The sequence below is a fragment of the Fulmarus glacialis genome, unplaced genomic scaffold (genome assembly GCF_000690835.1).
Source record: "Fulmarus glacialis isolate BGI_N327 unplaced genomic scaffold, ASM69083v1 scaffold45557, whole genome shotgun sequence".
In the NCBI taxonomy this organism is placed as follows: Eukaryota; Metazoa; Chordata; class Aves; order Procellariiformes; family Procellariidae; genus Fulmarus; species Fulmarus glacialis.
In genome coordinates, this window is record NW_009223384.1 from 889 (window position 1) to 14998 (window position 14110).

The following is a 14110-nucleotide window of genomic DNA, read 5'->3' on the forward strand; positions in this document are numbered from 1 at the left end:
GTATTTTTTCCACTTATAGCTGCTCATTCTCACCATAACTTAAACTTTTTAATACCAAAGACTGCCTAGGCAGGAGAAATTGTGTAAGGGTCCGTAGTAAGAAATGTTGCCTTAGTGCCTTGAGATAGTACTTGAAAATGTTGAGCATTGTGTCATTTATAATTTATTTAGAAATAAACATTTTGATAGCTTTGCCTTACTTTCAAAATAAGAATAGGTTTATTTCCTCTTACCGAAATCCAGTCTTTGGTAATGTTTATATGTTTGCTTTTGTGGGCCCCTTAATGCATACTGATATAGTTCATTGGTTTTTTTCAAACCAATATTATTCAAAAGATGTTATTAGAAATAAGTTTCTGTTAATGTATTTTCAGCAACTGAGGAACTTGATACAGAAAATGAGTTTTTGTTACCTCCTGTTTTTGGGGAAGAATACGAGGAACAGCCAAGGCCTCGGTCCAAAAAGAAGGTAATTTTGTCATGCTATTAAAAAAATCAAAAAAGCATAAAATTTAAGTGGGCAAAAATATGCCAGGTTTGGGTTTGGTTTTTTTTTCAGTTCTCATGCTGCTCTAAAACGTGTTACTGTCTGTTCATACCTAATATCCTATCTTTATGATGTAAATTGATATATTTCAAATAATAAAATTGTTTCGGTCCTATGTCTGTTGCAGTTAGCTGTTGGATTTAATAGGAGTGTGATTTCTAAATTCTGATCCCATTTTTGTTTCACATTGGTAGAACTGTTGATGTAACGTGCTAGTGTGTATATACTTACTGTACTCTTAGTAATGCTTTTCTACCTTCAACTTCGAACAAAGCTGTCTTGGTTTAATATGATAGTAAAATGGAAGAATGTTGGCATTACCATGGCTTATAATGGGAGCTATAGCATCTCCTGTATAAAATAGTTAAAAAAAAAAAAGACATTTTTATTCGCTTGTAATTTTCCCAGATACTATTTTCAGTCAAAAATCTTAGTTTAGACATTCCAAATAAATTAGCCATATACTTTTATTTAGAAGGAAACTAACAGGAAATAGAGTTTCTGGTACCTGGCACAAAGCTGAAATGGTTTTGTTGCAATAACTGCAGTAGATGCTGCAGCTTTAAAAAAAAGCAGCCAACTTCTAATAAAACTTTCTAAGAATAAATGTGTCTTTCTAGTTTTGAATTTGGAGTCTAAACTGTTGGTATTATCCGCTGGACATTATCTACATGCTGGACATGCTTTAATTTGAGACCAATGCTGGCTTTTCCATTGATGGGTTCAGTTGAGCCTAAAAGTTGACCTTCTGACATAAATTTGTAGCATCTTTAGCTTCCTTTCATTAACACAATGAAATCCTATGAATACACTGAATTATTTGGTGCATCGTGTGTTTGTTTCTTAATACAATATAACCAATACAGCAACTCCATTATAAAAAATTATTTTGTCAGTGTTAGGAACCAGTTTGAAAGGCCAATTAGAAATGTCTGTCAGCTTAAGTAAATACTGTTCTTAGAAGTATGTTCAGCACAGAAACTAGCTACTGAATGAAGCCTGTGTTTCTTCACACTGAACATTCAGTTTGTAATTTGGCCTGCAGCTTGCTTATTCTGCCCAGCGGCTGTGTTATTGCTGTCAGCGGCTGTTGGCGGCGTTAACCACTGTGTTTCAATGGCAGGGGGTGAAGAGGAAAGCGGTGTCAGAATACCAGTCTCATGATGACAGCTCTGAAAACTCAGAGTGTAGTTTTCCATTCAAATACGCGTATGGTGTAAATGCATGGAAGCACTGGGTAAAGTCTCGGCATTTAGATGAAGAGCTTCCAGAATTAGAGGAACTGAAATCAAGTAAGTATTTCCAAAAATCTGGCATCCAGATTCTTATGTGGTAGGGAGAATTGCTGTACTTGTCTGATTTTCAGCTGGAATTTTTAATAGAAGTTTTCACATGTCCCTGATGTTCCCACAATGACTGGGATTATTTTACCACAGAGTTGTTAAACTCTTTTTTTTCCCAGTTTTCCCTCCTTGGTTCAAAATGTTGGGTCTCACACTTCTTATGCAAGCCAGGACAGCACCTTCCTGGCTCTTCTGACTTCCCATGACCGTTTTGATTTTTTGTTTGCATCCTGTTTTTCCTCATATTATAACTTGCCTTGGAGTTCACACCTTTTCTGGACTTCTAAATTGCAAGGGAGGGGCATCCTACTCTTTGTCCTGGAAAGAGATCTTCATCCGAGGTTGGCATTTCCTGGCTGTGGAGCTCTGACCAGGGTGGCCTTCGCTCCTGTGGAGCCTTGCTGCTCTTTCTGCAATGCTGCTCTGTGTGTACATTTGTACTGTGAGGGAAAAGGGGGATTGCTGCTACTCCTGCTGTTCTTCAGCTCCCACATGTGTCTTAGCACCCTTGCATTATGCTGTTGGGTGTTTGGAAACTGCCATTTCCCCTGAAGGTCTCCCTCTACAGCACTGCGTTCACTTCAACATCTTGAGCCACTTCTGTGTCATCCTCAGCTGTGCGTGACAGTACGTTCATCAGTGGGTGATACTGCATTTGGTTAATTAGACTTTATGCTGGTAGCCTTGCTTATTTTAATATAGACCTAACATTTGAACTAATTTAGGCTCATTCATTGGTTAGTGGAGAGGACATCAAGCCAGTTTCCCCCTCTCCAGTCCAAAAATAACCCATCCCACCCCCACCATGTAATAATACTGTTGTATAATGTAGCATTTTTTCTTTATTTTACAGCAAAGTCTGTGAAATTAAAAGAAGATCTATTATCACATACTTCAGCTGAGTTAAACTATGGGTTGACACATTTTGTCAATGAAATTCGAAGGCCAAATGGAGAGAACTATGCACCTGACAGCATCTATTATCTGTGTCTTGGGATTCAGGAGGTTAGTAGAGGCTGTAGAGATGGGAAGCAGAGCTGCTGATTTGACTCTAACCCATTTGAGTGGAAGAATGGAGATAATATGGATGTATTGGCTAGGAGCTATTCTTAATATAATGGCTATGATCTGGAACACAGAGAGGCTGCTGTGTAAATCACATCATAGAAAGCTGTCTGTATAGAAAATGAGTTTGCAGACCCATCCTGAAAACTCAAATGTGAACTGCTATATTGTAATAACTTTAAGCTTCTTGCTGGGTTAAAGCAAGGAATTTTCAGTCTAAAATGACATAATTTTTCCAAATGCTATGCTAAAGATGGCTTAATGTAAAAGCAGAATGAAACAAGGAATAATCTTTAAAGGTTTACTAATTCAGTTAGCGTAAAGTGGAAACAAGCTATTTGAAATGTCTTTTGGGAGAGTCTAATTTGCTGAATATTGCAGACTGTGGGCAGTCAGGCTTTTTTGTAGAGTGCAGGAAACTCTGCTGTATTTACTGTCTTACACACACATGTCCCGGCCCCCAAATTGCAATTACATTGTATTTCAAAGCAAAAGGGAGTTTAGATGTATTGTGTGTGAAGGCAATAACATATCACTAGATAATTAGAAAAGCTATTCCACAGCTTGTCCTTTAAGCAGAGGATGTCTTAATTTTGGTACAAAAGGCAAATTATAGATAGAATAAGCTGTGTTCAGAGCTGAGAACACAGAAAATTTCATTCAAGTTAAAAGGCAATAAAAATACATATGATGTGGAAAGCAAGCTGTTCACAGGCTTTGCAATCTTCCTTAAACTTTTTTTGTAGTTAAGGTGGACTTGAATCAAATAACAAATCTTTTAATCAAAATCTTAAAATAAATAGTACTCCACTAATTTTTCTGTCTTGAGAGTATGCAAAATTAAGGAGTTAGATAGTATCTTTCCCTCATGGCTGAAATTTGAGAAGCGAGCATTCATTGTTTGGCATTTTAGTCAATATTGCTACAAAGCATGTTTCAAATTCAGCTAGCTTTCTGCTCTGCACTCTGCTGTCTCTATATCTTTCTGTTGAATTGAAAATACTCATTAAGCTGATAAACAATACATACAGTGAGCTATGTGTTTATAAAATGGAACTCAACTAATATCTTTTCTCTTTTCACCTTTCTCTCTGTGCCTTTGACATTGTCTATCTTGTCTACTGTGAAAGCTAGTTATGTGTAAAACTTTTTTTTTTTTTTAGCTCATCAGAACCAAAGTTTGTGTGGCACAACACAATTATCATGAGCCCTAATACACATACACAACGCTGGAACATTAGAGGAACAACTTGTGGTCATGTTACTGTAATTATTGTTTATACTTAGTGTCCAGTATTTAATTCAGGTGATGTTAACAGCCCCGTTTCATTGGCCTAATTGTGCCACTGCTAGGAAGGTAGGAAGATGTGCCTTGTTCTGAAGAGTTTGCATTTCACAAAGGCAGACAGCAAGTGAGGGACAGAAACATTTAAGCATGTGAGCTGCCAAGGGCTACAGCCAACATCTGTGTCCTAATGGCAAATTTTATGTATATGGGTATGTGTTACCCTTCTGAAGAAACGGGTTTAAACAAGTTAGTGGTACACTAAATGCAATGTAGTTGTCACAATGTGCAACAGAACTCCATTGGCTTCTAGTATTTTCTTAGTCCTTCTTTCCATCTGACAACCCTGACGTGTGTACTCCTGAAAGAGCATAAATTGTCTGCTACTGCATAAAAGATATTGGCTCTGTTTAACTCAGAAGGCGCTCAGAGGAGATTAAATGTTGCCATTTAAGGATAAAGTTGTGCCAAAGATTAGCAATATTTTGCTAACTTAGAGTAAGTTTCTCTTCAAAGGAAAAGAATGTGGAAGCTGTAGGCTAAAAAAAGAGCACTTTCCCACTTCACTAGCATTTCTGCACTCACTGTGGCAATGTATGGGCTCAGCTTGGAGCTTTTTCCTCCTGGGTGTAATATGGTTAGAGCACAGGGGAAGTGCTCAGGAGTCTTCAAGTCTTAAGTTGTTTTTTTGACTTTGTAAAAGAACTGTTTTTCTTAAAGGAAGCACTTGGAAAATCTGTTCCAGCAAACTAGTCCCAGAGTCAAACCAGTACATTTTCTCAGTTCAGGTTAATTTGCAGCTGAAATTGTTCTGCTTCCAGCCAGAAATGGTTCAATAATGGTTTTGGTAACTCTGAAGTACTGGTCCTGAAAAATATCGCACTTAAAAGTAAAAATTGTTGCATGGTCAGGCGGGTATCTAGCAGAAAGGGTTCACTCCCCTGCTGCATCGTGGCCTTCATTCTTTGTCCCAGTACAGATTGGGGATTTTTTTGTTTGGTTGGTTTTTTGCACGTGTAATAATGGGGTTGTTTGGGCAAAATTCAGGCTGATGGAGCTTGGCAGATGTTTGAAGGTGCTGTGGGCAGTGATTCAGCCTGTTCTCCACTGTGGGACTCAGAGGCATGTCGGGTTCCTTCCCGTTCTCTGCGGTTTCGATAGAGCTTATCTCAGGTGGAAAGGGTTTACGCTAATCCTGCCCCCTCTAGAGTTTGTGGAGTAGCAGAGCATGGTGTTATGGTGTGGAAGTGGAGGTTTGCGGATGTGTGTTGGGTATTGTGTAGCAGCGGAGGCTGCAACATGACATCATTCTTCTGTAGACCCTGCAGTGCTAATAGTCCAGGGTGCTTCACAGGTTTCTACCGGGGATGTCAGGGTTTAGCCAAACACTTACTCTGAACCAGGAAACAGAAATATTTTCAGTTGAGTTCTTACGGGCTTGTGTGGGAATTGGTTTTGAACCAGTTTTCAGTTCAATTTCAGTTTCACTGCCAGCGTTCAGTGTGAGTGTTTTAATGCAAACCAGAGAAAAAAGAAAATTCATGGAGGAAAAATATGCCAGGGAACAGAGGGGCAAACCCCATGAAGCCTGTAGTAAGCTCTATTGTCTAGTTTAGAATTGCTTTACAAAATCGAAACTGATATATGTAGAAACAAGCACATTTGGGGGAATATTGTGCTTTGAAGAATTAATTAAACATATCGTATAAAATAGTTATCTAAATGAAGATGTTGTGTTGGAAGCTTCTAGGAAGTTTATTCATTCATTTTTCCTTATTATAAAACTAAGTGCAAAGATAAGGATGTCAAGATATACTGAACTGCCTAGTATAAATGAGTGCTGTGTTTAATGTTATTTCAAGTATGTGTACAGAAATAGATGCCATTTCCAGAAGTGAGTACATTTTTTTGTGTCTGTCACTTTTATTGTATTCACTAACAACAAGCTTGTTCACGCAAAGATAACACTGAAGTGGAAAATTTAAGAAGCCGATCCTCCGTTTCTTAGAAATGTCTCCAGAGAGTATAATGTCAAATACTAGTATAGCCCTCAGCCATTAATTCTTGGTAAAGGTTCAAAAGAGTTTCTGTCTGTAAGGTCAAGGGGATTAAGATAATTAGATTGCAGAATAGGCAGGTGCCTTGCACCATCCTATCATTTTTCTTGCACTGCTGCATATCATTACCACAAATATATGGGGTTTTTTTCACTCCCACTTCTGTGTTGAAGATGCTTCTGTCAGTGTCCAGAGTTCACATTTAAAATGGCACGTTGTTGCTAAATTTTTTTTTTCTTTGAAGACCCAGGTAGAGGAAAAGATAAATTAGTTGTTTTGTTTTTTTTTTTAAAATGACTTCCCATTCACTGACAAAATGTTGCACATAAGAAATTCTAGAGAAAAATGTTAGAGTGTAATTAATCTGTGATTCATATCCAGTTAGAAATTTGCAACATACGTTATATTGGAGGTAACTTTTAACTGCTAAATATTGGAAAAGTGTCATTGCTTTATTTGTAGATATATATAGATTGTTTTTTTTTAAAAGTGCAAGCATTGTGCTGAAAAAGAACCCTGTAGCACAGGATTTGTTCCAATCTGGAATTGTAAATATTGTCTCTCTCGCTCTCTTTTCTGTAGTATTTATACGGAAGTAATCGAAACGACAACATATTTATTGATCCAATCTACCAGACGTTTGAACAGGAATTAAATAAAATCCTTAGAAGTTGGCAACCAAGCATACTTCCAGATGGTAATTTTCTTTTTGGTCATGTATGTTTTTCGTCTCTTAATAATAGTTCTGTATTCTTAAGCATGTAGATATGTACAAACATTTTATGCATTGCAATAGTAATTGATTAAAAATGATAAAGATCTCATCTAAGAGTTCAATTAAGACTGTACCTGTTCTTATTGTCTTGTTTCTTGGTAATCCATGCTACAAGAGTTGATTTTGCCACTGCCTGTTAATCTTAAATTGACTATCCATTTTTAGGAGAGAAAGTTAGAATAAGCAGCCGCTCTTCGACCTGTACTTTTTACGTGAGCTGAATTTATTTTTTGCCCATTTTTTTTCCCAGATGGGAAGCAGGCAGACAGGCACTGGGCTATGTGTGGGTAGGGCTAACGAGCTACGTATTTTAGTCTTTCTCAGCTGGATTGGGAGGACTCTGCTATGGGCCTTCTGCTCAGGAGGATCGTCAGTTCATGGAGAAAACATGAATTTTCCCCAGCAGATTGATGTTGGTGCTGAACTGCAGAACCCACTGTTCTTCCATCTTTCTTGCAATCCTGTCTTGAGTGAGGGCTTGTCCTTACCAGCCCCTTTCCTCTCTCTTCTTGATACTGGCTTTTCTCTGTATAGCTCTGGAGAGCCTCTGTATAGGGCCCTCCCTATACTCTGATATGGTCCAGGAGTGCTTTCCAAGTGAGGTATCCATTAGCAATTAGAAAGAAGAAGGTATAGCCATTTGGAGGCCTTGCCTGGGCAGAATAAAATGAACTAAAAAATATGCTTTTTATGAAAGGATTAGGATTAGCCCCTTGAACATTTGTTTTTATGTAGTAACGTGAGGCAGCTGCATGTAAGCAATGCTGTTGTAATTAAACAGAAATGTGTTCTATATGAAATTGCCTATACTAATATTTCCCATTGACTGTCTCTTCCTGAAACAGTGTCTGTGTCTTTAAGATGTGGTTTTGGGTGTGTGGACATATAATTAAATACGATTATTAGAGGCTTCTGTCATGAGCATTTTGTAAATTTTACAGAACTGGATTCTTTTGCACCTGGGCAGTTTATGGGCTAATCCATTGTATTTTCTCTAATATTCTTTTTCTGAAGGATCAATATTCTCTCGAGTTGAAGAAGATTACCTTTGGAGGATTAAACAGCTAGGATCACATTCACCGGTTGCTCTTCTGAATACTCTGTTCTACTTTAACACTAAATATTTTGGCCTGAAAACAGTGGAGCAGCACTTAAGACTTTCTTTTGGCACTGTTTTTAGACAGTGGAAAAAAAATCCTCTAACAATGGAAAGCAAAGCTTGTCTTCGATATCAAGTGTCTTCCTTGTGCAGAGCTGATAGTGAAGGTACTATGGCAGTTCCAAAATAAGTATTGCAGGAGCATCCAACACTGTGCTCCTCTGAGGGACATCTGGGCACCTTGCCTGGAGCCAGAGGTCTGCCTTGGCTCCTGGATCTTTAATCGGAGTGTGTGGTCCGTGAAGACTACAGGGTCTCTGCGTTAAACGATCCCTTTGAGCCCACTGGTCTCTCAATTCTAAATGCTGCAACTTTGTTGTGGCTGTAGGTTGCATTTCCAGTTTGCAGATATGCATAGCTGTGGTGATTGCATTGCAGTGCTTAGTGGGTTGCCCACTCTGGGGTGTTAACTGAAAAATGTAAAGTAACTTCAAGTTATGGCTTAGATGTTGTTGATTTTCTTCTTAAAGATAAAATTACTACTGGAAAAAGGAAACATGAAGATGATGAACCAGTATTTGAACAAATTGAAAACACATCTGATCCAGCTAGATGCCCTGTGAAAATGTTTGAGTGCTATCTATCTAAAAGGTAAGTATGGTACGGGGTAATACAGAAGTGGTCTAGAGTAGACCAGCTACAAAAGGGAAATGTTTTGATGCAACATGAAATACCCTCAGACAAAGGGAATGGATTGAGATCTTCTGAAAAATAGCTAAATGAAAGCATTGAAATCTCCAGTTCTGTATCTGGACAAGACATGCAGAAAGCGTGGGAGCAGCAGAGTACTTCAATGTTAATTGTCAAGGACTCCATCTGGGAATGACAGTATGATTCAGTTTTCTTACTGGGAAACACCCAGTGTCTCTGCAGAGAATTACCAGCAAGGGATCTGCTAGGTTTTACTACTGAGGGTTTCACTTGTGAGGTCCCTGTCTCTTCAGTAAGGATTGGATTGAGACAATGGATTTGCTTGATGTTAAGTTATCAGGAATTTGAAATGTAGATGCTTTTGAGATACCTAGTTCGAAAGCATGTTTAAAATATTTTGTAGTAGAAAAAAATACTACTGACCATAACCCAGCATTTAGAAATAGCTTGTATCCTTCCAATCTGCACAGAAATTAAAAAGAAAAGCTTAGGCAACTCTTACAAAAAAAAAAAAAAAAATTAGCAGCTAAGTGTTGTGGAAGTGTTTGAAAACAGAATTTCATGGGAAATACTTTTCTTTAGTTTGAACAGCCATTCAAGCGACTGATTTTAATGGAGATTTTATGTAACTCTAAGTGAAATATAGGCTAGTGATACCAAAGAAATAAAATCACATTGCATATACAACACAATAAATCAAATGAAGTACGAGACCCAACAATGTGTTAGGAAACAGCATCTTATTCTTAAAAGTGAAGAAAGAGCTTACGCACAATGTAGGCAGAAGAGCAAGTATGTGATGTGATAGAGAGAAACATGTAAAGAGTAACTTGTGGTCTGTTAATGCAAGCACCTCTTTTTCATAAACTCAGTTAATTCTGATTGTTGCAGGGTTTGAGGTTTTTTGCCTTCACACTATCCATTGTCATGGTTTGGAGAGGATATATCATTAACAGTTGAAGCTGGATTTTTGAACTGAGTTATAGAGCCAGTAGTGGGGAGAGAACGAATAATTTCTTTTTCTTTCAACTTCGGGGAAATGAATGCACTTAAACCCATTTGGAGCATCGTTTATGGTGTGGTTTCAAGTCCTGCTGTCCTACAGATATTGGTCCCCGTTGCTGGCTAGACAGCAGACTGCTTCTCCTGGTTCCACTTCTAATAACATATACCTTGCGTCTTTGATGAAATAATTTTAATAAAATATTTAACACTTTAAAAGCTATTGTAAAATTTAAGGTAATGCCAGCTGTTTGAAATATAGTTGGCAATCAGTGGACAGTTGCAGCTGAAATTTCAGGATCCTCTCTTTCGCAGCTATGAGCACTATATTATTGCTTGTTCCTATAAAAATACTGGCTTGTCAAAAAAGTAGGAAGGGGGTTAAAATATTTAAATTATTAGAATATTTTAAACTATTGTATTTTGGCTTCTTATGTGGCTCTTAATCTGATTTATGTGAGAGTAGAACAAGCCAACATTCACCCCAGCAGGTGAAGAGCAATACCTGAAACTTTTATCAGCTAGTTTGGGAAGACGAGCTGGTAAAAATTCTTATTTTTACCAAACAAACATGAAATACAGTTGACCTCTGAAGTCTGCAGTATTTATGAAGGAGGGAGCAGGAGTGAGCACTTGTACATGCAGAATTGAAAATTATTTTCTGAGACTTGCCTAAATGAACAAAATGCTAGAATTTCTTTGAGGGGTCTTCTCTAGTGGCTTAGAGGATTTGTCTGAGCTGGATCAAGCATGTATATGAACTCCAAAGTATAGCAGGTCATGAATTAAAAGATTTTAAGACTTATAGTGACCAACCCTTTAAGTAAAATAGGAGGAGGGAGAATTTTAGCTTGTTGTATTTCTGTGCATCTCTCAGAACTACCACCCTTGAGTTTCAGAGGAACCCCAGGCTCTGTATTCAGAGATAGCTGCATCAGGCAGCGGTGCAAGCAATTACTGATGTCAAAGTTGGGCCTCTTTGCAAATCTGTCGATCAGGGGTTCCTAAATAGATAGAAAGTACTTTCTGGTTTAGCAAGTCCTGGAGCTGCAAATTTTTGAAAGCTGGAAGAGTCTGTGGTCTCCTGAATGCTTGCTCCGTCCAGGCTTTTGGCCACTCTGAGAATGCGGGACTGGCTGGGCTTGGGCCAGACCCGGCACAGCTCCTTCTAGGAACAAGACTGCGTTTCTCGCTGTTAATCTTCTGTTTGTAACTTGCCTAAGTACAGTTAGAGTTTTGTTTACGCAGGATGTCAGAAGTGCTAACGTACTGTTTTGTCCGGTGAGGCTGTTCTTCTTACCCCTCTTGTCTTCCCCCCTTGTAGCCCACAGAATCTGAATCAGAGGACGGACATGTTCTATCTGCAACCAGAGTGCTCTGTCTCCGCAGAGAGTCCCATCTGGTACACTGCCACTTCACTGGACCGCAACACTTTGGAAAATATGCTCGTACGGGTTCTTTTAGTAAAAGATATTTATGATAAAGACAATTATGAACTGGATGAAGACATAGATTAAAACAAACTTCCAAAAACTGTCAAGAAAACAAACAGCATTAGATATAGTCATGCTGCTAGACCTTTACTATGGAAAACATTTCAAGTTTACCCTTTGTTTTATGAGTTTTGTAGCAGTGTGTACCCTCACCTGGGTATTACCATGTAAATAGTCTGTGAGTGAAAGTTTCCATTATTCTGCGTAGTGGTTTTAGGATACATAACAAACACATTTCAGATTCTTTTTTTATTATTTATTTGATTAGGTATGTTTGTAACTTTTTACATTGCAAAATATGAATGAGAATGTGCCATGTGTAATTTTTTTTTTTTTCCCCTTGTAGTAAGAGACATCCATATTGCACAACTCTGCTGTTGGAAGCTCCCTTGAAAGGAGGCTCTTTTAATGGGTTCTTAAACCAGATGGTTGTGTATGGGTAGCACTACTAAAGTTTAGAACTTGCTGTGTCTTTCAGAATTTTTAAATAAATTGTAAACTAATAGGTTTTTTACTTTTTAGTTACTGAAGCCTTATAAGGTTATGTAGAGAGATTCCATCTTATGTACCAAAAATAGACAAAAGAGAATGCTGTCAATATTGGTGTACTGTAATGTGAATCTATTCTGGTGAAAACATTTTTTTTGTTGCCCTTATTAAAACCTTAGTGTCCTTTCCTTATTTGTGACTCTCTCTCAATTGCCCCTACAAATAGAATATATATATATATATGAAAATAAATGAATTTAAGCTTAAAGCATGTGGTCATCAAGACATGTATTTTGTAAAAACCAAAACCCCCTCAAAAAAAACAAAAGGAAAAAAAGAAAGAGAAAAGAAATGTCTGATGACAATGCTATATAATTCTTTTCCATCTTCACTTTTCTGACCATAACTGCTGGTACTTCATATTACTGTAAATGTCCTTTGTAGCGTTAGCAAAAGGGATTTTAATGCTATATTACATAAAGTAATATGGTATGCTAAATTTTTAACTTTTGTTTGTCCTTGCATTGCTGTATTTAAATACAGTCAGTACTTGACTATGGGTGGGAAAATTCTTTTAACTAATGCCTCCATTCAAAAGCCATATGAGACGTGAAGTTGCAGAAAGTTGAAAGATAATTTTTTTGAAGAAGAGTCCTTTTGTTTGTTCTATATCCTTTCATTGTGTTTACTTTGCATAAGGAGTCTGATTTCCAGATACACGTTTAGCTGCTTAAGTTTTGTTACTTGCTCTTGTTTAACTGATGCGAGCAATATGGTGGTTCATGCAATGGTTTTGCTATTGTACTGAAAAAAACGTAGTAGAATATTCTACTATAAAATAGTTATAAGTTTGGCTCTACTAAATGACATAAAGCATCTGTTGAGAGGAATCATCTACTAAAGGGGAAACTTTCTATGTATATATATTACCACCTTAGGATTTATTTCTTGCAAGGGCTGCATGGCGCTTTCATTTTCCTTAGCTTAAAAGAATGCACATAGGGACGCCTCTTTCTATATAGAGAAATAAAGCTTCAGTTGCTTTGTTTTGTTAAGCAAGTTTATTTAAATTTCTGCTATTCTTGTGTGTCTGTGAGTATGTATTAACTTTAGATATATTTCAAAAGTACATGTTTAATTTTTCATTTTTTTCTGGTGGCTCTACCCTTCCTGTGAAATCAAGAAATGCTATGCAGCAACAGTCAATAGATCACTAACAGCTTCAATGCTCTTTTCCCTTTGTGAATGAGTACGTAAGAACTTAGTTCATTAACACTTGTTTTTTTTATGGCAACAGCCATAAAATGTGCCCATGATACATAAAAGTGATAAAATCAGAAATTGTAATGATGGTTTTGTTCTGGCCTCTCCAGTTGAACATCTGACTTGAGCATAAGTTAAATGTTACATATGGGAATCATCATTACTGATTACCTGCCTAAAATGCATCATGTGCTTAACTTGAAATACTTAATTGAAACATGTATTTCATTTTTTTGATAAATAGCAATAAGGATCACTTGTAGCCCCTTCTCTGTAGTGCAGGCTTCAAGTCCTTCAGTAGGAGCTTTAATCACTTCCTGTTTAGGACAGTGTTTAACTACAAACACACTTTTGTAAAACTACAAACTTTTAATGTGAAGCTTAAAGTACCCTAAATCAGGACTAAAGTTAAGTATGTGTGTGTTGAGTGTTTTGTCTTAAACAGAGTTTAAATTCTTGTTCTCAAAATCAGATTACAGCTATTTCCGAAATAATAGGGCATGCTGTACAACAGATGTGTGTTTTCAGTGTCATTAGAAAACAATGAATGCTCCCTGAAGTTTATCAGATATCACATTATTATCCTAAATTCCTCCCACTTTCTACCCGTGATTCACCTACCATATCAGTAAAAATATTCAAGTTAGGTTTTGAAATAGAAATTTTTACACACAGATCCATGTTGGAAATACGAAGATGGTTGTCAAGAAAATAACTTTTATTCCAGAAGATGGAGCTATTCCATCATCAACAGTAATGTTTTTGAAGTGTTTAGTGTGTTTAGATCGAACGTTGTAAGCTGCTGAGATATTGCGGTCAAGAATGCATCATGGCTCAATGTATGCATTTTATTCCTAAATTTGAATGGTGATGCAAAATGCAATAAAAGACCTTAGTTCTGAAAAAATAGAGACATGCAATTTTATAATAACTAGGAGTTCAGGGCAAATACATTTTCTTTTTCTTTGTAGGAACTGTCAG

The 14110-nt window shown here is 37.2% G+C and overlaps 1 protein-coding gene across 1 annotated transcript; it reads left to right on the forward strand.

Moving 5' to 3' along the window:
* Nucleotides 1-374: 374 nt before the first annotated feature.
* On the forward strand, nucleotides 375-12058 carry LOC104072159 (zinc finger MYM-type protein 2-like; the record flags this gene model as incomplete). The annotated part of the gene is made up of 7 exons (XM_009581786.1): nucleotides 375-469; nucleotides 1671-1839; nucleotides 2744-2895; nucleotides 6880-6994; nucleotides 8087-8338; nucleotides 8702-8822; nucleotides 11209-12058. Coding segments are annotated over 7 exons (1097 nt in total), but the record flags the coding sequence as incomplete, so codon positions are not given.
* Between the last annotated feature and the right edge of the window lie 2052 nt (nucleotides 12059-14110).